The sequence below is a fragment of the Aptenodytes patagonicus genome, chromosome 2 (genome assembly GCF_965638725.1).
Source record: "Aptenodytes patagonicus chromosome 2, bAptPat1.pri.cur, whole genome shotgun sequence".
In the NCBI taxonomy this organism is placed as follows: domain Eukaryota; kingdom Metazoa; phylum Chordata; class Aves; order Sphenisciformes; family Spheniscidae; genus Aptenodytes; species Aptenodytes patagonicus.
In genome coordinates, this window is record NC_134950.1 from 135789890 (window position 1) to 135816453 (window position 26564).

The 26564-nt window shown below is 37.4% G+C and overlaps 1 protein-coding gene and 1 long non-coding RNA gene across 3 annotated transcripts; both read left to right on the forward strand.

Annotated features, from left to right (window-relative positions):
- Positions 1 to 26564, forward strand: TRA2A (transformer 2 alpha homolog). Of its 2 annotated transcripts, none has more exons than XM_076331337.1 (8): positions 1 to 261; positions 9780 to 9913; positions 11617 to 11716; positions 14793 to 14981; positions 23832 to 23947; positions 24471 to 24578; positions 25286 to 25353; positions 25556 to 26564. In XM_076331337.1, exons 1-8 carry the CDS (start codon positions 226 to 228, stop codon positions 25564 to 25566), a joined length of 762 nt encoding a protein of 253 aa, XP_076187452.1. In that variant the 5' UTR covers positions 1 to 225; the 3' UTR covers positions 25567 to 26564. The 2 variants fall into 2 exon arrangements, with proteins under 2 accessions (XP_076187452.1, XP_076187451.1); XM_076331336.1 differs by having other exon boundaries at positions 3 to 261; positions 11545 to 11716.
- On the forward strand, positions 270 to 9411 carry LOC143156995 (uncharacterized). The gene is made up of 2 exons (XR_012994720.1): positions 270 to 318; positions 9189 to 9411. It is a non-coding gene; the product is annotated as an uncharacterized LOC143156995 (long non-coding RNA).

Sequence of the window (26564 nt, forward strand, 5' to 3'; positions counted from 1 at the left end):
CCGGGCCCCGCCCCCCGCGCGGTGTCGGGCGCAGACGGAGCGGAGGCGCCATTTTGCGCTGCTGCGGGAGGCGGTTTGGAGAGGCTCTGGCGGGAGGGAGGTGGCGGCGATACCGGTAGCGATTATAATTACAGCAACAATAATAGCAGTAGCGGTCGCGGGTACAGCTGCTGCTCGGGACTAGCGTCCCCGTTCGCCCAGCCCCGTGGCCAGGACTCTGCCGACATGAGCGACGTGGAGGAGAACAACTTCGAGGGGAGGGTGAGTGGCCGTCCCTACCCGGGCCGTGCTGAGAGGCGGTGACCTGACCCGGGGAAGGTGGGTGGGGGCGCTCTTCCTCCGGCCCGGTGGGGGTGGGGGCAACGCAGCTTGTCTCTAAAATGGCTTCTTCAGGCGCCCGAGTCTTGACTGGGCCGTGGGCGACTCACGTCCCTCTCCTTTCCCTATCTCCCTCCTTTTTTTTGCCGACCTGGCGCTGAGGAACTGGCTCAGCGCGGAGCTGAGCTCCGCTGTCTTAACCCTCACACGCTTCCTTCTCTCATCACGTCTCTCTGTCCCCATCCCCCTCCGTCGGGGTACGGGCCCTGAGCTCTGGTGCTGCGGGTTCGCCTCCATCCTGCTAGCGCAGGTTTTTTCTTTAAGAACAGGGCTTAGAGCGCTGCTGTAGCCCGGTATTTCTCCCTGCTTCTCTCATTTTCTTTCCTTCCCGTGATCCCGAGGCGTCCTGTTGTCCCGGCCCTCTGTTGTCTGCCGGGTCTAGGCTTCGGGGTCGTTGCCCTTCCCCGTCCCCTCTCTGCGTGCGGGCAGTGCCGGGCTCCCGGTCGTGGCTGGGAGAGCGCGGTCCCGCTCAGGGTAGTCGAGGCCTCCGCCCGCGTAAAAGAGGAGGGACTGGGTCCTTTTGTGAGAGGTGCGCTGCCTCTCCTGGCTGCTGGCCCGCAAACAGGATCTTCGGGCCAGGCTTCCTGAAGCCATCAGGGAGGTAGGGCCTTCGTTGTTAAACTGTTGGAACCCATTGATCACGCAGCTGAAGACTTTCTCTCAACAAGCTGCTGTGGTTTTGTAACCTTGTTAGGCCTGTTTCTTCTCTCTTCCCTCCGATTGCTGCGGTTTTTCATGTACACGTATGACTGGACCCTTCCATTTTCAATGTTTTTTTTTTTTTTCTTAGTGGTGATCAGGGCAAGCAGGAATTAAAGCTGCTTGAAACAGGAATGAAATGTGTGCTTTGTCCTCCCTCCATCACTATTTACTCTTAATTTTGCAGAGATTTTTTTTTTTTGGTTCACTCTTAAAGAGATGCTTTAGAGGAACACCTGAGCATCCTTTTGGTGACTTTCTCTGATGAACCAGTGGCAGCAGCTTTGCAGTTATATAACATTACTGCCTGGGGAGACAAGCAATGAAATTTTGGAAGAGCAGTGTCATATTCCAATAATTATTTTTACATGAATATTGGTACCCTTTTGTAGTGTTAGTAAAAAAACCCCCATATTCCCTAGGCTGAGAGTGCTGTACCTGGCTGTGCAGGCAGTGCTGCTGGTTCCTCGGGTGAGGTAAACAAAATGTGTTCTTGTGTTGATTGCTTGGACAAAGATGGCTATATAGCTAAGCTCTTTTCAGCTGAATAAACTAATCTCTGAAGGGTAAACCAACTAAGTCTGAGAAAGTTGAGCAATAGTATGCTTTGTTGTTAATTTTTTAAAAAATTTATTTCAATCTCCCATTTTACAGTAAGATTTATATTTTTAAAAAATATTTTCTTGTCTGTATTCCCAGTGCGGTTTATTGTTAGGAAATACTTCTGTTACTTTCATCCATAGCACATTTGTATTAGGTTCTTTGATGGATCTGTTGTTCATGTTACAAAGCTGATATAGCTGTGTGGTTTCAGTATTTCTGCATGCCTTCTTCCAAATGTAGAAGTAAAATAATGTTTTGAGAGTGTGTGAAGTCCAAAAAGTCCTACGTAGCAGTTTCTGTGACTGCTACTTCTTAGTTGGCTTGTTCTTTTTTTTGTGGTGGAAAATTTACCTGTTGGAAAGAGCTGCCGACTGTGTTGAGTCTTCATTTGGCAAACTTTTCTTTTCTCTCCCTAAAACTGGAATTTCTCAATCAATCTGGCATGTGGCAGTGGCTTGTCTACTGTTTTTTGGGGTTTTTTTTATAACTGAACATAATGGCAGGTACTTGATTCATTTATAGTTTTGTTTTTTTGTCTTACTAATGAAGAACATTTGTAAGCAGTTCTTTTTTCTTCAGTAATAACTTTTTTGTTGTTGATGCTACTAAAATAAATTATATTTCAGGCTGTAATATTTTATATTTCATTTTCACTGAAAGTGCTCACAGGCATAAAATTAAGCATGTGTAACTTCAGGGCTTTAGTGTTTAGTCTGCTATTCCCAATTGGATAGAACTGTATTATGCACTGAATGTCCTGGTGCTTCAGTCTGCTATATGCAGGCACGTGGAACTGAGAGAGTATGGCATAAGTTTTCAATGGGAGAAAGAACTGCAGAAGCTGGAAAAAAGTTTGTAAAGAACCTGCTTTCCAGGAAATTGCCACAAATAAGAACTCTGAGTACCCTTTCAGTTCTAAACCACCCCCACCCCCCTTCAGTTTAAATACTGAAGTGTGATGTGCTTTTAAAAAGCTAAATGCTGAAGGAGTAAGGGAGTTTAAGTCCTTTTATATTCTATCCGTGTAGATGCATATTGTCCCAAAAGCACTTCAGTGAAAGTTCTTGCAAGTAGTGATGAAGTCTGATACCAAGATGAAGGTGCTTATTGATATGTATGAAGTTTTGTCTTAAAGAGATTAATTAGAAAGTGTTGTCCTGCTTTGCTACTTACTTTGTGAAGAAAAATGTTCATATAAATAATGATAATTCAGTTAAATTTTTTAATTTTCCCACAATATGATCAGGAATTTTACTTTTTTTAAAAAAAAGCTTATTTTTAGTAGCATTAAGATACTGTCCATGTATGTACTTTGCCTCTAATTTATGATTTTAAAATCATAATATTAATTAATCTGAACAGGAAATTTAGAATAATCATGGAAATAACTTTCCAATGAGATTGCATAATTTGTGCTATTTAAAAACTTGCATTTCTAAAGTGTTGGGTAAAATCATTGCAGAGATTTTTTTATTCTTGAGCTCACTCATTTCTTTATTGACTTTTTTTTTTAAAGCAAATGTTAATCAAATATGCTCAGACTAATTAACATCTGCTCTGTTTTTGTGTCATTTTTTTTCAACTTAAGCAAGTTCTGTATTAAGAATGTGGCTGGTTGAACAGAAGAAACACACCCCACCCCCCCCACTCCCCAAGCAAGCATGGTGATTTAATGGAAAGAAATTGACAGAAGAATTAGAAATATAGTGGATGTGCTAGAACTAAGTTTATGGACATTAAGAAGAAAAAAAGGTTTTAAGTCGTGCTTCTTATCCATTGACTTGACTTCTGGAAAAGTCATAGGATTTTATCACCATTGAATGTTCTTTGTGAGCAGGTTAGACAAATGAGGCTTTTCTGTGTTTTATTGCTGTCAGATGACAGGCAACTCTTATTTCCTTTCATATTTGTTGTTTTTAATAACACATTGTTCATTTGGTGTGCATTCTGTGATGCAACTTTATTAAAATGTTTCCCAGAGCAGTGAGCAAGTCGGAGTCTGAACAAACCTGCACTTCAGAAGTGCCACTTGAAACTTTGATCAGTTATTTTTTTGAGCTTCTGATAATGTTTGATTTCTGTAGTCTTAGTAGTTTTCTACCAATATTAATGTGCCATTTGTCTAAATAGATAAACCTTTTTATCAGAACAAAGATAGAACTCCCATTTTAGAACTCCACATTGGTTGTCTTCCTTCATTCTAATGAGATGCCTCTTCCTGCTCTGTTCAGAATCTCACAGTGATCTCAGTCTAATAAAGCACTTGAAGAAATATATGATTTTGCATGTAAGCCATCTTGTTGAAGGAACTACGCATCGTTCATATGTATGCAAGCAGCTTTTGGATTAGCTTAACTGTAAATGTGTCTTGTATTTGCTTCATGAAGCTTGTGTGCAAAATACTTGATTTCATGTGTGTTCTAATGCTAGTTACCTAAATCTGATCAACTTTGAGATAATTTCTTTGGCAAAAAAAAAAAAAAAAAAATGTGGGGGGAAGTCTGTTTAGCTATTGCATTCAACCTGTCCTGTAGTGGCAATCTGCAACGTTTGTGGAAAGGAAGGCACATTGCTTTCCATACCTTTTGAAATACAGGCATGACAGTCTGCTTGTGCTCGGGAGTTCTGCATTCGCTTGGAGAGTGCTGTGATCACTTTGTGGTTTCTAATGACCAGTGTGGGAAAGGAAACTTTTTCTGGAAGTCAGTTTTTTTTCTTAAGCTTAATAAATTCTAGATTGTTCTGGACCATGTCAGCTGGGAAGACTGCTCTTTTTGAAAACAAATTCCGTTTCCTATCTTCCATGTGTGATACAGGAGTGACTACAGAACCCTCCATGAAGAGGCATATTTTCATGCCTCAGTGAGAAGATTAACTTGTAATTTCAAAAAGTTTATTGCTGAAGCTTCCTCCTTTTTTTTTTTTTCTTTTAATCAGAGCAGTATCCTTGAGAAATGCATAAAGTTTGCTGATGTTGGTAACTTTTAAAATACACGTCTTCAAGATAGCACAACTTCTGAGTTGCTTTTTATACAGAAGCTTATTACGTATACTATTGAAATATTTATAGAAGAACAGCTAATTAAGGAATCAGTTTTATTTTTAGTATAGAGTGACAGAACATAGTATGAAGCAAAAATTATTTAACTTCTCTTGTGAGTTTCAGGGAAGGCTGGTAGATTCCTGTTAAAATGGTGGTTAAAATGTAATCTTGTCCTTTCTCATAAACGAGATGTCCCTAAACTGACAGTTTTATCCACTGAATGTAGGCTGCTGCTAAATTTGTTTCTTTTTTGACTGCTTATATTTTTCTGTCCCCTTATAAAGTTGGACTTCTTTTTTTTTTGTGTGTGTGTTTTTTTTTTGTTTTTTTTTTTTTTTTTAGTTTTAGTTTGGGCAGGATTTTTGTAAAGTCTGAACTATCATTTTGCTGGCTTAATGGTATTGCTAGACTACTTGTTGTCCTGTCCTTTTTTCTCCCCATGTGTATTTCTTCTTAACAACGTCAAATGAATTTCAACTGAAATTTCTGTGTGATTTAATGATTTTTTTTTTTTTCCTTCCCATTTCACTTCCCGTGCTTTGCTATAGAAAGCCTAATTTAAGCTTACTCAGTTCTTTTTATTTAGCATCTCACTTTAAATTTTGATAGCCTTTCTGTCATACTCTGAAATGGTAAGGTGTGAGGTAAGGCATGACAGAAGTTCAGGACACAAGAGTGATATAAAAGAAAGAACAATTTTGTCTTTTTTTTTTTTTTTTTCTCCTCATGTTTTTATCATACCCTCTCATGATAGGTGGAAACTGAAAGAATACTTCTTAAAGACTTTTGCAATTCTACTTTGCATAGAAGTGTTTCGAATGCTTTTAAAATAGTAATTATATTGGAAAGTAGCATTTCTTTTCAAGGATGCGAGGAAGATAAGCGGTAGATATAACTTGCATCAATTATATGGTTTAAGCAGTTGTACCAGTATGGATGAAATGCATTGACATGGCTGACATCTTGGCTCAGCTGGATCACCTAAAGTTGTTGATAGTTTTTCAATGACTGAGTTTATGTGATCATGAGGTAATGCGGGGCGAAGATACCCTTTCCATACCACTTTGTTTCATGTTGTTCTTTCTGGGAAGAGAGAAGGTAGAAAGGATGAAAAATACTCTTCAGTGCTCTCTTTAAATGCTTCTAGCTGTGCATCTTCTTATTCAGAGAATCAATAACTGAAGCTGCAGTCTTTAGATTTTGTGTTTACCTACAATAATTTCTTTGGCTCCAAGTTTCACTTCTTGGTGAATCATTAATCCCATTTCCTGGTATGTGCTTGAGGAAGCCACCACATCTTATTCTGAGGAAGCACACTGTTATGATTGAGATTTTTAAAAATTATTTTAGGTGGGTTTTTTGGTGTGGTTTTTATTTGGGTTTTTTTAGGTTGGTGGTTTTTTGTTTTTTGTTTTTGGTGTTTTTTTTTTTTCTTTTTAGTTTTGCCCTGGGAAAAGTGTTATTGACAGATGTAGCATTTGTTTTGAAAGGGGAGTCTGATCTGAAGAATATTAGGAAGTTAGCTGACTGTCTTCCTAGAGGCTGTAGTGACAGCAAATCTAGTTTGACATGGTCACAGTGAGTATCTGCCTATAAGTTTGTAAGGGTGAAAGTAGCAACTGGACAGTTGCATAATAAAGCAGAAGGCATTAAAATACATACTGTTTTGTAAGATAGGTGTGGGATGAGAAGCTGAGTTTAAGAAATGCAGTCTGATCTGTGGCCCTTAAATTACTGAGGATCTTTAGAACAGAAAGATAAGAAAATGTTGAGGATCCAGAGAGAAATTTTAGTCTTTTCTCTCTTAAGCAGTATTTAAATTAATTTCTGTGATAACGATGGAGCTAAGATCAGAATGTATAGATTGCTTAAAGACTAGTACAGAATTGAGAGATTTTAATGCTTTGGATAATAGAGGTGTCTATTTTCTCTCATTAAATATGACGTACTAAGGAAGAATGTTAACTATTTAATTTTCTCATTCATGTTGCAGATTGGATGTAAATTGTTTATGCAGAACAATTGGGTCGGTCTGTGATATAGGCTAAGATATAGCTTGTTAGTTATTTCCTTATAGTAGGAAGTAGAGGAGGAAAATTCTTTAAAATCTCCCTTTGACTCCTTGAAGCTGTGAATCTCTTAATTCCTGCCTGTAGTCTTGCTGATATAAATCTTACTAGGTATTTTTTCAGTGTCATCCTTAAGTCCTTAAACTCTTGCAGATTATTGTGATTCCCTTAGTCTCTCCTTTTGAAGCACTGTAGGAGATATAACTAGGTGATCTATGTTGAATCAGAAGATGAGATGTAATTGCCTGCCAATGACAGACACAGTATGCAACTGCTAACAGGTAATCTCTCTTTAGCTGCAGTTTACATCTACAGTTACTTTGTTTGAGGAGGTTTGAAATGTGTAAGAACTTATGCTGTCACCTCTGTCACTCCAATTTTAAAGTTGTATGTTTGTGAGTGCAGCCCCTAAGGGGCTTAAACAGTTCCAAAAGGACTTGACCTACATGAAATGATGTAATATTTGCTTTTGGCAACATAATACAGATTTGTTGTCATAACTGATGCTATTAGAAACTCTTACGGGTGGTGTCATAAGATGCTTCAGTTGAATAGATAAGGACACTAAGCTAACTTTTACATTGTATGGGAGTGATTGGGTCCTTGGTATTTTTGGCACATCCCAACACTTCTAGATTGTGCATTATCTGGTTTTTGGTGTGTGTTGGGTTTTTTTTTCTTTTTTCCCTCCCCCCCCTCCCCCAAGTTTCCAAAGTTGTTGTTGTTCAGGAATTGATCTTTCAAATGTAAAAAGTATGGACAACACAGTATCCTCATGAAGGAGTGACTGAGGAGCGTGAATTCTTTGTCTTTTTATTGAAGGATGTTTTCTAAATCTGTCACATTAAATGTTTTTCCATATTGCTGATCACTTTTACTAGGGAGGGAAGTGCAAATAATTCCCAGAGAAATCAGTAATTGTTGCAGGGGATGAAGTGTAAAGGGAGGAATTAAGGAGGCTATCAAACAATGAAGAGTACAAAGGTAGAGGCAAGGTGATTAAAAAGCATGTTAGTGGTTCTAAAAAGAAATGTATTTTTTTATAGTGAACAGTGGATTTCAAATGTAAAAATAAAAACAAAATTTGGTAATATTTAAGTGCACATACATACTTTTATTTTGGTGAAAGTCATGTAGCTAGATCAGCAGATAGCCAGCTTAATAAGGGTAACCTGTAACGCAGACCTGATTATATTGTCCATGTGTCACAGCCAAGCTTCGAATTTGGCCTTCATTGATAAGTTTGGCAGGCCTATCATCCCAATAGGTGACGTTCTCCATGTGTCCCTTGTCCTTTTTATTGAGGTAAAGGGGAAGGGTAGCGTAGCTGTAATACTTGTTAGTAAGGAGTCTCTCAGGTTCCATTTCTGGTGGATTTACTGTCTTGAAATGTGAGGACAGCATCCTTTGAAAAGAACTTCAGCCTATTTGTACTGAAGAATTTAACTGCAAAAGAAAATGCAAATCTGGACATAGGCAGAGTAAGAAATAAATTGAGGAAAAACATTGTGAGGACAGGCAGGAGGAGAAATTATTTGAATAAACATGAAATGTAATACTTATGGGAGGGGAACTTGCTATGCATTTTTTTATTAAGAATTTTGCACATTTTTTGTGAGGTTACAGATGTATATAGCATACTATTCTGTAGGGGTTTCTTATAGCTGAGCTCCCTAGAAATGCTGTACACTATAAAACATGAGGAAATCCTAACCTACTCTTTGTTTGCTTGTTTTCCTAGTTTTTCTCTTGTGTGCATTACCATGCAAGAAAAAAACCCTCCTGTCTTTACTTTTATTGGATTGCTTTGAACTGTACTATCATACATCTTGTTTTATATGGATTAAGTTGTATGCAAGGAAAACAGGATAACAATGAGGAAGAAAAAGTAGGAAGAAAATAATTTATGTTGCATATATCTATGTGCATGTATTATGTGAGTAAGTATGTGCATAGATAGGTTTGACTGGAAATCTTTGGCCATTCTGTTGAACTGCGAGTGTCCTAGTAATAATGTGTAGGAATAGAATTTGGGATATCGATACTGAGAAGTACATAGTTATTATTTTAGGGGGAAAACACAGTTATTGTTATCAATACTTTAATATATTTATGCTAATTAGTTTTTAGTGTATCTGTGTATCTTACAGAAAAAATCTGAAAGGGGAGGAGGGTAGCTTTGAAAATACAGTAAAACACTGAGAACTCAGTAAGCTTATTGTTAGAACATAGACACTTATACAGTTTTAAAGATTTTTTTTTTTAAAGTTGTTTTATAAAATAGTTTCTTGCACTTTACCTGCTGGCTTTTCAATTTGGTAGATAACATCTGAACTCCAGCAGAGTTTTATAATCCCCACGTGCTTAAATATACTAAATGTTCTTTTTCCATTAAGGTTAATGTTCGTGAAGAAATTGAAGAGTTTTTTCCAAGAATGTGGAAGATAAATCAAGATAAAAGAAGGCTAATGAAAAGTATTAAAGATCAGAAAATTAAAATTGAATGGGGGAAAAAATTGAACAGAAGATTGGTCAGATAGAAGCACTTGAATATTTTTTTAAGGCTATAATGAATTGTTTGAATTGGGGAAGAATACACGAAGTATGAAAAATGAAAAACTCAATGAAGAATGAAGAAAAGTAGAAAGCAAGAGTGAAGTAGAATTAAAAGAATCTGGAAGAATGAATGGGTCCTAGGTTAAGTAAATGTATGGTTTATGTTCCAGTGTCTGTATGATCAAGTTGTAGATGAATTTGCATGATTACTTAGTTAATAGAGAATTGGTGATCTGGTTCAAGCAGGGACCTATTTGAGGAAAGCATACAATATTAACAGTGGGTTAGCAAAATGAAATTTGTTTTGGAGGGTATTGCCTAACCATTTGTTTTTCAGGAGCAATCAATATAATAGAATTACTGTACTTTAAATGTTAGGAGTTAGGCATTTATACAACCAATACCATTTTTAATACTGTCTTTTTTGTTAGGAGTCTCGCTCCCAGTCAAAATCTCCAGCTGGGAGTCCTGCTCGTGTAAAATCGGAGAGCAGGTCAGGATCTCGCAGTCCATCGAGGGCTTCCAAACATTCTGAATCGCACTCTAGGTCAAGATCAAAATCAAGGTATGTCCAGGACGTTATTCGTGTTAATTCAGTGTTACTGCTTATGCCTGTTCTTCTGGTACATTGATGAGATTTCTTCTCCCCTTGTTGTAAAAATTATAAACCTTCTGGGGTGTATTAACAGGGCTATGTTAATTTGCATGTTAGTGGTTATATAGGTGGACAAAGTTGGGGAAAGATTCCATGAGTAATAAAGCATGGGTATGACTAAAGAAAGTAATATAAATAGAAGAAGTAATGTAGAAACCACAACTAAAACTTGTAGGTTTATCTCTTCCAGAATAGAGAGAAGGGATTGCATCTCAATTCTGTAAAAGCTCCTGCCTCCTTCCCTGAAAATCTTCGGGGGGGGGGAACTCTTGTGTGGACCTCTCCTTTAGGGAAAAAAGTGAGAACTGCAGCAAAGGTAGTCTGGGTTAGATAAAAGGAGTAAGCTCTTGTAGCTGTTGGAAATGTTGGAAGACGCTACTTGGGGAAGTTCTTGACATTCCTTCATTGGAGGCTTTAAAAACAAAATCTAGGCTTTAAAAAACAAAATTCGAAAACTACGGCTTAAATTGGGTGTGGATAGCTTCTTGATTTATGGCAGCTCTAAGATTTAAATTCATTTTTTGATGCTGCACATGTCCTTTTCTGCCCCAAGTGTGTGTGTGTGCAGAGGCAAAGTTTTATAGTTCTCAGTTCTGAGAGAGCTTGCTCAGAACAGAGGAGGAATGTCTGTCTTTTTTTCTCTAAATATGTCATACGCATTACCTGGCTTATACTACTGATCTTCTCTCTTCCCTTGTACCATCATACTGGTGAAAATGGGGAGAGCTACTGAATCCGTTCATCAATGGAGAGAGAAACCAGAAAACAGCATTTGTAGCTCTGGGGGGGAAGAGGAATTGCATAGTATCATGTTGTTCTTCCTCCCCAGTTCTTGGGAGAGATCAGTAATCCATCTTCCCTATTTATACACTTTATACTAGGGCAGCCAAAAAAAGAGTTACTGTACTCTGAATTCCCAAAGTTCAGCCTAATGTTATAGCTTCTCTTCTTGCAACGTTTAGCCAGATAATTAACTACCCATTGTTAGGATATAATGCCCGTATGAAATCATGCAACTTTGATGGAATGATGCCTATTTAAAACTGAGCTTATCGTTGGCTAGATGTCTGCAAAGAAATGCTTGAGGAGTTAAGCAGGGTTTTTTTTTTTGTCTTGAATAATTTTCAAGCCTAGGTGAACTTCGTTTGTAGGTACTGCAGCACTGTAGTGCTGCTAGATCTTTCCATTTTTCAGCCAAGACGGTATTTTACAGTGTGGCATATCTGGTTTCTGTATCATTGTGCAAGTGTTAGTTACGTGTGCAGCCAAGCTGATATAAGTTTAAACTTTGAACTTCCGAAAACTGTTGTGAATATAACCCACGTTGTATGCCAGAAGCGCTCTCACAAAGTTAAAAATGATGCTACCAAGTAGGTTATTGGAGATCCACGCAATCTTTAGATGTGCAAAGTAGAAGAAACTTAGCTATTTTAATTGTAGAGAGCCTCTAAAAAAAAAGATTTTTCTCTAGGAAATGTAAGGCTTACAATTGAATACTTCACGTGCATATAACCTAACTAAAAGCTTTCTCTTTGTTGAAGATCCAGGTCCAGAAGACATTCGCACAGACGTTACACTCGTTCCAGATCCCATTCCCATTCTCATTCCCATAGGAGACGTTCTCGAAGCAGATCGTACACGCCAGAATACCGTCGTCGAAGGAGCCGTAGTCATTCTCCAATGTCCAACAGGAGAAGGCACACTGGCAGCAGAGTATGTCATGTTCATCAAGGCTGAGTATCGACAAAACAATTGCTGCTTACATCAGTGTAGTCCAGGTTACCTGCAGGCTGAATTTGACCTGCTGTCTTGTCACTGGAGGATACGGGAATTTGGGGTGGGAGGGGGAAGCAATCTCTGTCCTTACAGCTGGGCACTTACTTCTTGGGCCTGCAACTGGCAGGGCAGTTGTAGAAATTCATTGAAAACCATACCATTGCAAGTCAGTATGTGCAGATAGGGTGACATCTGCTTCCATCTGCTCTAGAAGTTGAACCCTTCTGATTTTCTTTTTGTTACAGTTCCAAGTATATGTACTCTTCACAAAAACGAGACCTTTTCTGTGCGTGCTTGCAACCTGACAGTATTGATAAGATTGACTAGAGGAGCCAAAGAAGGAAATTCTCAAGTGTTTATTTGCTTATAACATACAGCATATTATGTTGAAGGTTGCTTGTGATTTTATACCTCTGAGTAATTAATTTGGTTTAACTTTAAGAAATAAACCCATGTGTTATTAGCTAATGTGTAAATCTTAATAGACTAGAAAAATTTACAGTTATGAAAAGGATCAGTAAGCCTCTCAAATTGTAATGAGAAGTATCTTTGTATGGACAGGAGGAAGTATAGGTACACCAACCAAGATCTAAGATGTTAATCTTACATCATTCTGAGAGATGGCCTTCTTTATAATCCGTTTCAGTGCCTTAGCTTCTGGTTCCACATCACTTCAGGCTGATCTAAATGAGTGCTGTTACACACAGGCGTGCCTCTTCCTTGGTCAGGGCTGTGGTACTTTGCTGATCCTTTTAGCTTTAATCTGGTTTAGTTTCTCCAACTCTTTTACTAATCCTGTCAAAAGGAGTATAGGTTTTTTGCAGGTTTACCTTGGTGAAGCAGCTCACCAGGACCAGATAATACCAATGTGAGGGAGAAGACAAGAGTGTGTGGAAAAGGGCAAGACTACAGCAGTGCTGATGTACAGTGGCTTAAGCTGTTGTGAAGCAACGTTCATGGTTACACTTCTTGTGGATTGTTGCCAGTGTGTAATCATGATGTAGTCAATATGAATCTAATGTCTTGAAAAATTGGCAGGAATAACTGAACTTCAAAAGGGCTAGCAGATTTCCTGGTGAAAGATGAATGAATCCACTTTACTACTTTAGGAAATATTAGAATATTTTGCTCTGTGAAGAAGTCTTTTTGCCATGAAAATGACTCTGTGAAACACGAAACTTGTTTTCACAGTGAATTTCACATTAATTCTAAGGAGTAGTTTTAGTAGTGTCAAAACGAAACTCAAATCAACTCAACCAGATTTGAATCCCCTGAATAGCGAGGTCCTAAAGACACCAGGAAAATTGGTAGCAATTTTGCCACTTCTGATCTTGTGGAGAGAGCTTGCATACTGTGTTGATGGGAGGCAGTACAAAAGCCTAATATAAAAGCTGTCTTTTAGTCCTCCGCAGTCAGTTTAGTCCTTCCAGTGGTGATGTAACTGTCACTTGTCGCTTAGGGTGTGCAGACTGATTCTCGGTACTTCTCTTGCCTCAGAAAAAGTAATGGGGTTTAAGTATAAGCGGGCTGTAAAAAAAAGACAATACTGATATGTACTGTGTGGAGGGACTTGTCCAAACAATGATTTAAAAGACTGAGAGATCTCGTTAGACTCACAAGAGTTTTGGTAATAAAAGGAGTATAGCTGTTAATGCTACTGAATTACCAGATAGATTGAAATATGGAGTAAAAAAGAAACTTAAACCTGTATAATTAAAACTTTCAAATGACAAACTGCCAGTTGTTGTTGTGCTCTTCAGCTGTAATAAGGTGTTGTAGAAGATTCATGTCTTAAAACAAAAGTTTGAATTTTGACAAATGGAAAGAAAGAAACTTCAAATATGTGAGTAGTTTGGGCATCTTATTTTCACAATGGATTCCTGAACAAAAGCTCTGAAAAGAACACAACAGAAGATCTAAACCTGTTTATTCTTTGAATCAGGCTGAAAAGCAAGCTCTGAGGCATGAATTACTGTGCATCAGTGGCTTTGAAAATCTGAAACTGAAATACAAATTTCAACAGTGTCAACTTCCAGTTATTATTGTAGAAGAAACATTAAATCCCTATGCCTGTTGCTGCTGTTTTGAATTGCAGCATCTAGTATAACAGGTGCCAGAAGCTTAACTGAAAAACCCGTTAATTTTGGTCAAAATAATTCTTACAGTGGAATTGACATTAGATGAACTCTCTGGCATGTAGAGAAACTTTTAATCTAAGAGAAATTGTATCTTGTACAATTTCATATTTAACTTCCTTTAGTCGAAGTGAAAGGTATTAAGTAGATCTGTATTCCACATCATGTTAAAGAATTAAGAGTCTTGCTCTGGAAAAGTGTGCGTGCTTTTGGATTACAGTTTCACAGAACTGGCCTTCAACACTTGTTACTATCTAGATGAAAGAAGCAAGTGATTTTCATCTAGTTTACAAGTGGAAAGAGATAAACATTCAAATGTAGATACTGACTTTCAGTATAGTTGGATAGGAAATGTTGAGGGGGGAGGAAGTTTGGTGAAGCTAAATTATAGTTCAACTGTCCGTTCTTAGGAGCTCAAATGCGTTTAGTGTGTGCAACTGGAGGCAGCATGCACTCTTCAGTATCAGTGGTGACTGTACAGAAAGGCTGAAGGTGGGAGTTCAGGCTGGCTGACCTGTTCTTAGTGCAGACTTGTATGTCATGTCTGCAGCTTGTTGGTGATTCGAGTGTGAAATACTGATAAAATAGGTTCCTGTTATTCTATAGCTTTTCTGTAATCAGAATGCTTAATTTTTATCGACTCAGTTTCTCACCACCATGAGAAATTAATCTTTGTCTTTTTTCTAAAATAAAAATCATGAAAGTAGTTGCTTTTTGAAAATATCTTAGAATGATAACTGTTGAAGTGTTAAGCTTTGTAATAAACTATGCTTAGTTTTCCTCAGATTAAAATTTTTTAATAATTGAGAAATTTTAATATGAGAATGTATGACTTGTTTTTTATACACTTAATTGGAGTTGAACGTTTGTCTTACCAGGCTAATCCAGATCCTAATACGTGTCTTGGAGTGTTTGGTCTCAGTTTGTATACTACTGAGAGAGATTTGCGTGAAGTCTTTTCCCGTTACGGACCTTTGACTGGTGTCAATGTGGTTTATGATCAACGGACTGGACGATCAAGAGGATTTGCTTTCGTTTATTTTGAGAGAATTGATGATTCTAAAGAGGTAAATTCATGCTTTACTACTTTTAGCAGGTCTGGTCTTTGTGCATTGTCTTCATGAATATCTGTGTAAAAAAAGAAATCCACAATTTTTGAGTGTGTATTCAATAGCAGGTTCTCACAGTGAGATTAATTTAAAATATTTTGTTCAAACAACATGGCACTTTCAAACAGATGAAGCATTTTAGTTCAGTGTTCAGAAGCTTGGACAAATTTTGAGCATGAGCTGTCTGTGTTTAATCACTAATGAGCATTGTTCTTTGATTTTAGTCTGTTACTTCAAAATGAAAGTAAATCTTTAGACAGACATAGAAGTCTCCTAGTATTTTTTAAATACTTTGAAAGTTAACTTTTCAAAGTAATTTTCTGTATCTATCAAAATTCTGATGATGCTATTTGCTTTCCATTTTCTTCTCTAAAAGCATGTCATTGTGCATTTGAAAAATAGTGTGGTTTGTCTTGATTTGTGCCTTGGTCAGTGACTTTGCTAGTTACACGGATAGCTGTTTACAGCTGGACTGAGTTGTTAGTATAATTGATCTGTAAGGAAAGAATCAAAGAATATGAACAGCAGCCTGTATTATGGTTCACCACAATAAGCAGTACTTTTTTTACCTGTGTAAGGATACTGTGAGCTTAACTACATTTACTGAAATTTGTAGATGAAATTGCTATTAAAAGTAAAGACGCTTTTTTTTTTTTTTTTTTAATTTTTCTTTAAGCTTTCACTGTGGGATTATCTTTCTTTTGGGCAAACTGAGTCACAGATTTCAAGGATCTTGTTTATGGATTAATAGTCTTGGACAGATGTTTCAGATTTGCTGTTTGATTCTGTTTGCATTTGATAAGTATATTCATAATGCTTGGATATGACTCTTCTCACTTAGCGTTGAAGGGAGGGAGGGTGACTGCTGTGGAACCTGCTGTCAGTAGCTGAAAAATGAACACTGATGCTAGTTGATATTTTAATGAAAAAAATGTTTTGTGGATGACTTGGTTGAACTAGACTCAGTTCTGATCTTTGACTGATTTCTGGAATGATCCAACAGAGAATCAGTTTATGGGAACAGTAGGGTTTGTAGATGTATATATGTGTGATTGTTGCACATTACAGGGGTAAGTAAAAGGACAGAAAACTTCCTTTAGTGTCCCTTCTGTGTTTTCCCGCTACCACTCAGACACGTTAAGAGAGGAGTTAATGGGGTGGATAGCTGTATATCCACCTTTAATGGCCTACTCTCTTCTAACTTTTAGCCTTGTATTTCTTTGCACTCTGCGTTCAGTGGGATTTTGAAAATGTGACTGTGTTGTAGAACACTTAACGTCCAAAATACTTGCACAATATTTCTTGTCACGTTCATGTGCCAGTCTTGTCTATTTTACAACTTTATATGTCTTTAGAATTAAGGTTTTTTCCTAGTTGCCATGCGCAATGGTCATGCATGACACAATGCATTTCTTAAAATGTTCCGTGTAAATAGCATGAAGTAATTTGTTTAGTATAAAGCTGTTTTGGCAGATACTGCAAAACTGGAATGCAAAGAAAAAAAAAGGGATATTACTTGCAGTCATAAATACAGAAATAAAGATGAGCACCTTAAGCAGGAACTGAAATAATTGGGAATGTAATTAGACCCACTTTTTTTTCTCCCCAGCGGGCTAGCGCATGAAGAGCGGGAAAGGATGCAAAACCTCCCAACGCTTGGAATTTACATAACTGAAGTACTTTGGCAAAAAGGACAGGAGGAAAAACTTGTTTATTTGACTTACTTCATGGGCCTTGAGTACAGATTTGAAGATGGCAATAAGTGGCAGCTAGTGTAGATAAAGGCGATATAGCTATAGGTGTGAAACTCTGTGACAGGCCTTGTAGGAGAACACTGAAGGACACAAAGTAATTCTCTGTGTGGAAGATAGATCAAATCTGAAAAGTTGCGTATGCATAAAAGCAATGACACTTGAATTACTTTTGTTCTGAGTAAATACCTTTCCTCTTAAAACCAAAAAACCCCAAACAAAAACCCAAAACCCCCAGCATCTGAATAAAGATAATATAAAACTCCAGATGAGATGATGGACTAAATTCCAGCCCTTTTAAAGCAGTCCTAGATGGATTAAATATGTGTAGAACTCTACAAAAAAATGAGGATTTCCCATCATCTTCACTATTGTCCTTCTAAGAGAGGTAAAACGGGGAAGCCTCTCAGGTGACATGCTCTCAAACGCTGTTAATATTAAAATTTGACACCAAATGAATTGTGAGTAGTTACGTTTAAACTTTCATAACTTGGTTTAAGATAGGTCAGCATCAGTATTGTGTGGATTCTGTTGCAACTGAAATCCCTCAGGATCTTTGTTGTCACTGGTTACCACTCTTACAAATTGGATCAGTTATTGAGCTGGTTAAAATGTTGCTATGTGTCAAGATTCTGAAACCAAGCGATGCAATGTTTCTAGTTCCATACTGTGGTAAAGACATTTTAAATTGTCAGCTAGCTCGATGTTGTGGAAATCCATAAACAATGTAAAATAGTGTTTCTTAAAGGTGATACTTAGAAGTGTCCTAAAAACATCAAAGGGGCAGTAGTAAAGTTTATTTTCACTTAAGCTATTTTAGACTTTCAGAACTTGTTTGATTATGACGCCGTAGCAGCCTTGTCGTTAGCTGTTTATGATCATCTTGGTTGTAAAGAGGAGCAGAGATTTAGCTTTTGATAACTACTAGGTAGAGCAGCTGTCAGAGTATCATAGTAGCTTCAGTCATTCCACCATAACAGGATTGGGAAAGAAGTGTTGGATGCATGTATCCATTCTAAAGGAGATTTGTTGCGGAATCTCTTCTACTCTGTTTGAGACTACCAAGATTGAGATGAAACTTTATGGTCTGGCAGAAGGTTCCTTTTGTATCAGATGTCTTTTATTGCAATGGTCTAGTGTTTGCAAGATAGCACTTGACTAGATTGTTACGTTCTGACCCATATTGAAGATGCTCGCAGACACGGTCTTTAGTTCAAAGTGTGATAGCAGACAGTAAATGTTGAGGATTGATGGTTGGTTGTCCAGAAAACCTGAGGTTTTGCTGTGCTAATGTTCTTTTCGGTGTGCTTGTTCAAAGCCTATTTGAAAAGCTTATGTTCTTACGTACTTTCTTCTAGAAGAAAGGATATTCTGTCTTATGGGTGTTGAAGTGGTTTTCATTTTTTGTGAAGTAATGTTGTTTTTCTTAAAAAAAAAAAAAAAATCCGCCCCTTTTTCTAAGTAATATTTGGTATTGCTTTTTTGCCTTGTGTGTTGCAGTGTCTTATGTTGGCCACCCTTCTGCTAAGTCTTCAGAACCACATGTGCAACATTATGCAAAGGGCAAGATCTGTAAACATCTGTTGAAGACCTGTTTCTCAAGATTGGCTTTCATTCTTACATAGTTCTCAGTATTGGCAATGCTGGCACTGAGCCCATGTTGTAATGTTGCAGTTTTGCAACATTTTTGCTAGATTATAGAGGATATTCACCTCTGTGTGCCCATCACATTAGGATTTTCTTCCTGTGTTTAGAGGAACACAAACTTTTATACTTAAAGGGGGCTTATAAAAAAGATGGCGGCAGACTTTTTAGCAGGGTCTGTTGCGACAGGACAAGGGGGAATGGCTTTAAACTAAAGGGGGGTAAATTTACACTAGATCTAAGGAAGAAATTTTTTACGCTGAGGGTGGTGAAACACTGGCACAGGTTGCCCAGAGAGGTGGTGGATGCCCCATCCCTGGAAACATTCAAGGTCAGGTTGGAGGGGGCTCTGAGCAACCTGATCTAGTTGAAGATGTCCCTGCCAGTGGGGTTGGACTAGATGACCTTTAGAGGTCCCTTCCAATCCAAACTATGATTCTATGTACTAGATGAGAAAGAAGAAAAAAAAAATAAAAGTGTGTGTGATTATCTCAGGGTTAACAATAAATTGAGAGGATTATAATTAAAAAGTGCTGGCTGTTCTAGGGAAGTGATTCTTACTACAGTTACCAGGGATTCCATATGCCACTATCCAGCTTTTCAGTAACTCAGAATATGAAGTATTAGTTGTTGTTTAAACTGAGGCTACTGTGAGTGTACTATGTGTCTGTAGCAAGAACTCATCTGAGAAGCATTAGCTACAGCAGCTGTTGGCAATAAGGAATTTTCTGTTTTCTAATGCTAATTACATGCTCTTTACAGTTTTGACCATCTTTCAGAACCGTTTTCTGAAGTAGCGTTCATTAGTGATCAAGACAAACTTTATACAGACAAACTGAACTATTAACATAATTCAGTTGCCAAAGACCGGAATAATAACAGGATTTTATCATTTTAATTTGCAAGACATTTAATCTGTGGTGCAAGCAGAGCAGCTTAGAAGCATCATTATTGACCAAAACTTCTCCCATAGCTTGTTGAAGAAATGCTTTAAGTGTTGTTTGTGGTGTCAGAAGGGACCCTTGATATACCAGAAAAGAACACAAGAAGGTCTCAAATGTTTGGAATGACAAGTTACAGACTTCTGGAGACTCTGAAATACCATGAAATTGCTAATACTTGCAGAAACATACCCAGTTACTCACTCTGGTTCTCTAAAATCCTGCATTTCTTGACTCTGAAACTCTTTAAAGTATGCTTTAAAGACAATACATGTAATCAATAGATGTTTAAGCTCAGAAAATTACATATTAAAAAGTTACACTGACAATATTCTAATATTTTAAAAAACAACCTCAAACTAGAGAATATAAATTGACTCTTGTTCAAAGGTGAAATGGACACTTGAATTCAACTTGGCAGACTGCAGTAAGTGTAAAAAGCTGGGTTTCTTAATTTCCTTTTTTCATCCCATGAGATTTTTTTTTTCCAGAATGTCCTTTCAGATGTCCTCATTAAATCCAGACCTGAACTAGTGATATCAGTATACTGGGGGGAGAAAAGCTAATCTGTTATGTTTGTTCATCCCATGCTGTACCTCTCATACAGTGGAGATGATGTTTTTATTGGTGGCTTTAAATACAATATGGGAAGGACTTCAGGTAAAAAACAAACAAACAAGAAACCCCCAAAAAACCACAGCAAACAAAAAAAGACAGTATCTCATATAGTTTTTTTTAATAATGAAAATACATTTTCAGAATGAATCCCAGCATGAATTGCTCATGTTTGACTATTCAAGTGTATTCAGTCTGTACGTCACTAACTTTGTAGTGATGTCACATTGCTGAAGTAATTCAAAGCAGTTAGATGCAGTTGAAGTGAAGGCTTGATGATCTTTTGTACAATACAAAAGGTATCTTGAACTCCATGGTTGAAATGTGACTGTGACATCAGCTCTGCCAAGTCAAGTTCTCTTCCTCCCTTCTCCCCCCTTCCTCCCCACACACTTCCCCCAGTGACCACAGTGCAGGTTGCAGAAATTTCCCACATCATTTCCTTGTCCAGGCTGCTCTTTGTGGCATTATCCAGACTGAAAGATTATTTAATTTCTTTCAGTGAATTCTTGATTGCTTAACTAATGAGTCACCTGTGTAAGTTTGTGCATATAATTAAAACTTCAGTGTTTCCAAACTTGTTTTACTCTACCTAAATGCTAATACATGTAGAAAACACCACATACTGTAATGAATATCAAATGAAATTGAAATCTGTTAAATTTAATGTTTTCTAACTGTTTTGAGCCACTGGAGGCCATGATCCTGTAGTTCAGGAACTGCTCATTTTGTCAAACTAACACCTTACAGATAATAATTTGAAGGAGTTTTGTTAGTATGGATAGACTGCCGTAGGTTTAAAACGGTAATCTAAGATTGAATTATTACCCGTGCCATTCCCAATCCTCTTTCTCTGTTTTCTGACTGCAAACATATAGATGTGTATTCTGGCCTACAAAGTCAATTTTTCCTTAGAATTTGCAACCAAAACTAATAGTACATGTTAATGGGAATCCTGTTCACTTGCTTGCTTACTGTCGTCTTGTGAAAGCCATGCAAGTCTTTTCACAACATTCAGATATTTGGAAGAAAGTTCAGGTTGAAATAAAAATGGACTGTTGACAGTTAAAGGCTCCTAAGAGGGTATTGTGTATCTTAAACCCAAATATAATTTATTTCTCTTCATAATGTTTCATTTGATGGTCTGGAAAACACACTTCTATCTTTTATACAGTATTTGAGAATGTCTTATGCATTGTTAGAGCAAACGTGCAAACTTTTTCCCTTTGGCATTTGAATGTTCTTAACACAGCCTTCATGCATACCCAAAAACAGCAAGAAAAGCAAACTGAAATTTGTTTTGAATATGACATGCTAGTCTAATAAAATTGTAAAATCCAACATTTGATTATAAACTGTTTTAACTTTAAAGAAAACACAAAAATGTCAGTAATTAGAATCACCAATATGTTTTTACAGCCTTTGTACAAAATAAATACTGTTGTATCACTTGTCTGAAACCAGGTTTTCAAGTAGGGCTTTTGGTCATACTGCAGCAGTCGTTAGCTAATAATGTCAACTTAAGTACTTTGTTTCAAAGACTTGAGATGTGCACATTAAGAATGATGCAGAGAATTTGAAAACATCTTTGGAAGGAATTTCCAGTTGCTAATGACTGAATGTGAGTGATACATGCTGTCAGTTATTGTTGGATTCATAATGGCTTATTGTAGGTTTCAGCTTTTCTGTATTTGGGGGATGCAGTCAGAACTGTAAAAGGCTTTGTTAGGTCTGTATATCTAGTAAAGATTATTTTACATTTTCTAGTTGGCAGTTATTGCTGACAGCTGTTGAAAGCTAAGAAAACTAAAGTTTTAATATTGGGTAGGTCATTAGACATTGTGACCAGGGTGTCGGAGTTTCATGCAGCCTGGTAACTATGAACTAATCTTTATCCACTGAAATGTAACACATTTCTTGGTACTTCCAAAACCAACAATCAAGTCTCAAAATTAACTCTTCATCTGTCTTGCTGCTATGTTGCTCTTCTCTGTACTGCTCCCTATGTCAAAGAACTTTTCCTCTTAAAGAGGTGTTTGTTCTTCTAACTAAGGCACATGTGCCGGATGTTCTGGATTTGAGGTGGCTTCTTGTCAGCTAAGTTTATTACTCTGCAAGTTGTTGATCGGACATAAAAATGCCATGAAGCAGAAAATTCCTTACCTTTCAAGATAACTTGCATATTGCTGCATTTCCAGAATGCTTTTCATCACGAAGCTAATTTTTCAGCCAGCTATTTGCAGCCTTCATTTTTAGGTTTGTGCACACATACCTAGGATGTGTGCATGGATTTATTTTAATTTAGATCATCCTTGTGGAACAGGATGTTAAAAAAAAAGTCTCAAGGCTAGGAAACTAAAGCTGATGTTTTATTCACAAAACATACTTTAGTGTATGTTGAAAGACTTGAAATGCTCTTTGGCTCTGCCTTGCAGTTAGGTAAATGTAGTTTTATTTTTGTATGGGAACAGAACTCACTAGGTGGCGATATAGTATAGCTATAAACAGCATTATTAAAACACAAACTAAGTGTAGTTAAATAGGTTAGTGATAATTCAGTCACTTCCAATTTGGGGACATCACAGTTAAATCATGTGGGTGTCAGGTTTTTGTTTCCTCCTTTATAACTTGTATGTTAATTCAATAAGGTTCTTGTTAGTGAGCTGCAAAAAGTTACGTTTCTGAATAGTTGCTTGTTTCGTTATTTTAAAAAAGAAAAAAATGCTCTGTTTAGAGGCACCTTCATGTTTTGAGGTTGTGTATTGTTCCTCACAGTTAAATAATAACAAAGTGGTTGTGTTCTTTAACTCAAGTTTGTAACAGTGTCTCTTCTCCACACATGAAAAATGAAAATAATGTATGTTGGGCTAAGTGCTGTGCTTAGTGTCGTGAATTGTGGTGTGTACTAGTGTTTCAGAGATCCTGGAGTAGCTGATGAAAGGATCAAAAAAAATTTGCTTTGCAAATTTTAATAGCTTTGAAGTGCAGCATTAACTGTTTGTTAAATTCTTAAGGTTGTGGGTGTTGGTTTTTTTGGTGTTTTTTTTTTTTAAGTTAGTGTTGCATGAATAAAATTCTCAGAAGTACACTGTGCTTCTTTGAAAAACTATTTTCACGATTTTGAGTTTGTGAAAGGCCATTGTATTGATTCTCAAAGACTGTAGAAACAGGGGCTAGAACACCCAGTGCGTGTGTGTGCACGGGCTGCGGGCGGGTCTGAAGGCACAGGCTTCTCAAGCGCAGACCCTTATGTGTATTGCTTTAGCGAGCTGCTATTGTGAGAGTGAGTGGGGAGGAAGGTTGTAATTAGGTATCCATGTAGGCTGAACCCGCCATTTTACTAAGCTCTGCTGGAGTGGGTCCTTGTAAGGGAGATGGCAGGAGGCTGGGAGAGCATGAAATGGCAGCCGACTAGCAGTAATCCGGCCATATGCACCCTACAGGAAGCCACTGTTTTGCACAGCTTTTGAATCCGCCCATCCCCTCTGGGTCAGAAACGGCGGTAGGAAAGATGCAGTTTTCAGAAAAAGCTGTTTTGACTTCCAGTTTACCTTTCTGATGGGTAGAAGACAAAGTCTAGGGAAAGTGACTGTGTTAATGATTAGCACCGTGCTCTCTTAAGAAGGGATTGCGTGTCACGTTACTCCGGCACCCCAGTGCAGTCCTGTAACACTGCCGGCAAACGGGCCAGGGGACAGAGATGAGCCATTCGCCACAGTGGGGCACTAGTAACCAGTCTAAATAAAACAAGTTCAGGGCTTGTGTTTTCTGATGGAAAATAATGTGTTTTGTACATAGCCTTCCATAGTTACCAGTAGGTTGCAGGTTTCACATCCCTGTTCTTGTTTCTCCTGCAGGCAATGGAGCATGCAAACGGTATGGAGCTGGATGGCAGGAGAATTCGGGTGGATTACTCGATCACCAAGAGAGCGCATACGCCCACCCCAGGCATCTACATGGGCAGGCCAACACAGTAAGGAGCTCACTCATTTCCTGTAATGGGACTAAAATGGATTTAAAGTGAATGTTTGGAGTCTGGTTGAAGCAATAGAGCTACAGATACTTCTTTGAAATTTTAGTTATGCCAATTGTATTTTATCACAAAACTATTAATGTAAAGAATGCGTTACTGTGGTTCGCATATACTATTAAATCCTACTATAGCTTACTGTATCTTTATTTATTAAAAGAATACTGAAGGAGTTATTTTAAAAAAATACATATCCAGCACGGTCAGTTAATGCACCCTTAGCTTATTGAAATACTAAGGTGCCCATTTGCCTTTGATTTTGATGGGAATTAGGCTCAAATCCCTGGTGGGTTTTCTGGGTTTTTTTGAAGGTGTTTTTCTTTAAATGTTTCACTGTTAGATTGTTTCATGGCATAGTCTTAAGTGTTTGATTTACAAGAACACTTAAAAAAAGCTTTTAAATAATTTAAATCAAGATGAAGAGTAGATCTCTAAAGTAATTTTTTTTTGCTTTTTCCCCTAATAGCAGTGGAGGAGGTGGTGGCGGTGGAGCAGGTCGTCGCCGTGACTCATATTATGATAGGGGGTATGACAGAGGATATGACAGATATGAAGAATATGACTACAGATACAGGTACCTAATTTTTATTTTATTTCTGTAGGAACAGTGGATTTGTTGGAAAAACTGAAAAGTTAGGTGACAAAAAAATGTTACTGCGTTTGTAGCAAGATTCTGCATACATGCTTGCTACGTGTTAGAGCCTCATTACATTAGGTTTTGTGGGATTAAAGTAGTCTTCAGTGTTTATGTAACTTGGTTATACAGTAAACAGTTGGGCAAGGGGTTAGTTTTGCTATCTGAAGGAGGTGGAGCATGTGCCCGACGAATCTAGTGGACAGATAGAAAGGGAACTCATTTTTCCATGCTGTATATAGAACCAGGGACAGCTGATACATAGTGCTGTTTAAAAAGGGCTTTAGATGGGATTTTTAATGCTTGACGTTTCATAACCATCTCACTGTTTTGAAAGTTATCTAGTTTCAGAGAATCTTGTTCAACAAGAATTGTAGGCATCTGGAAAAGCACTTCATGTGTTTGCAAGGGTAGTGAGTTTATTAAATTCTTTGTCTGGGAATATCTTACAGTTTTAAACACATCAAATAGAGAAATATAAAAGCATTTGTTAAGTAACTGTAAGCCACAGCCAAATAAAGCTGAAATCATTCATGCAGGCCAAGTCTTTCAGTGCTAAGGAAATGGTTCTGTTCTGTAGAAGTGATGTGAATAAGGCTGCTTTCATAATGGATGTTGTTGAGTTTCTCTTTTAATTTCCTTTAAAGGAGACGATCACCATCGCCTTATTATAGTCGGTACCGATCACGATCAAGATCCCGTTCCTATAGTCCAAGTAAGTAAATACAAGTGAATAAATAGAATCTGGCTGGCTTAAACCTTGCTGTTACCAGTATTAATTAATTAAAGGAAATTCTGAATGTGAAAGCAAAAAAGCTGTGCACATTAAAGCTGAGATGGGGGGTGTGTGTGTATACTAACTGTATAAAGAGTTAGTTTATAGTAATTGTGTTGTCTCTTTTTCTCCCCCCCACCAGGGCGCTACTGAAGATCAGAAGAGTTACAGTTGAGGACATGATTTTTAAATACAAAGTTCAGATCTTAGCTTCCCTACTGCTTTCCCTCCCATCTTCCCTTCCTTGTTCTCCATCCAGCTCTTTTACAAATCTTTGGTTCATTTAGAATATACATATTTTTCAGTTGAAGTATTCCTGTTTTCCATCCCTCCTTATTGTAATACTCTTAAATATTGTAATTGTTGTAGTTTTTGTGTAGTAAAACATCTTAAGCAAAATGAAATAGCAACCCAAAGTGCTGATACATTTTGGAAGTCATTCCTATTTTGTTTTTAAAACAATTGGACTCCTTGCTAATCAGAAGAGAGCATTGATATTTTTAAAGCTTGCATGTCATATGTAATATACACACTCAGATACTTTAATATAAACCTGCATTTCCAAGTAACTTGTTAATCTTTCTGTTAAAATGTTTACCTATTACTTTGATAAGTAACAACTTTGAGCCTTTTCTGTAATGACAAATTTACTTAGATAGTCATGAACCAGAGGATGTTTGGTTGTTTTTGGTTGTGTTTTTTTTTTTTTTTGTCAGGTAGTTGCTCTGAGTGTAGACTATTTGAGCTAGAGCAAAATTTGGTATTTGACTGACTGGGAAAATAGATCCTTGTACACTCAAAATTAAGGCTGTGTTTTATAGATAAAGTTTCTGGATTGCTACACAGTGGATAACATTTGTAGTTAAAACTGTAAAAATCCTGGGGGCTTTATTGTACTCGGTTGAGTATTTCCCCTTAATCGGTGCAGGAGAAAAAAATATTTATTGAACATAGCAATTAGTTATATAATTTGCTGTTCATTTAAAAAAAAAACAACCCAAACCAACAAAAACGACCAACTTTTTGGTATTGCAATAATGATTAAGCAAGTTTTGTTTCCAGTCCTTTTTGGAGTTTTGAAAGTATGGATGGGAAAAACCTACAACTACATGTAAACCATTCTTCCCCTTAATAAAAGTTAATTCCACTGA

What these genes read in the sequence shown, in the direction of transcription:
- TRA2A (XM_076331336.1), top strand. Translation starts at nt 226, where the DNA reads ATGAGCGACGTGGAGGAGAACAACTTCGAGGGGAGG. An exon ending in AGAACAACTTCGAGGGGAGG is followed by an intron (nt 262 to 9,779) that starts GTGAGTGGCCGT and finishes CTTTTTTGTTAG; the next exon opens with GAGTCTCGCTCCCAGTCAAA. An exon ending in GAAGGCACACTGGCAGCAGA is followed by an intron (nt 11,717 to 14,792) that starts GTATGTCATGTT and finishes TTGTCTTACCAG; the next exon opens with GCTAATCCAGATCCTAATAC.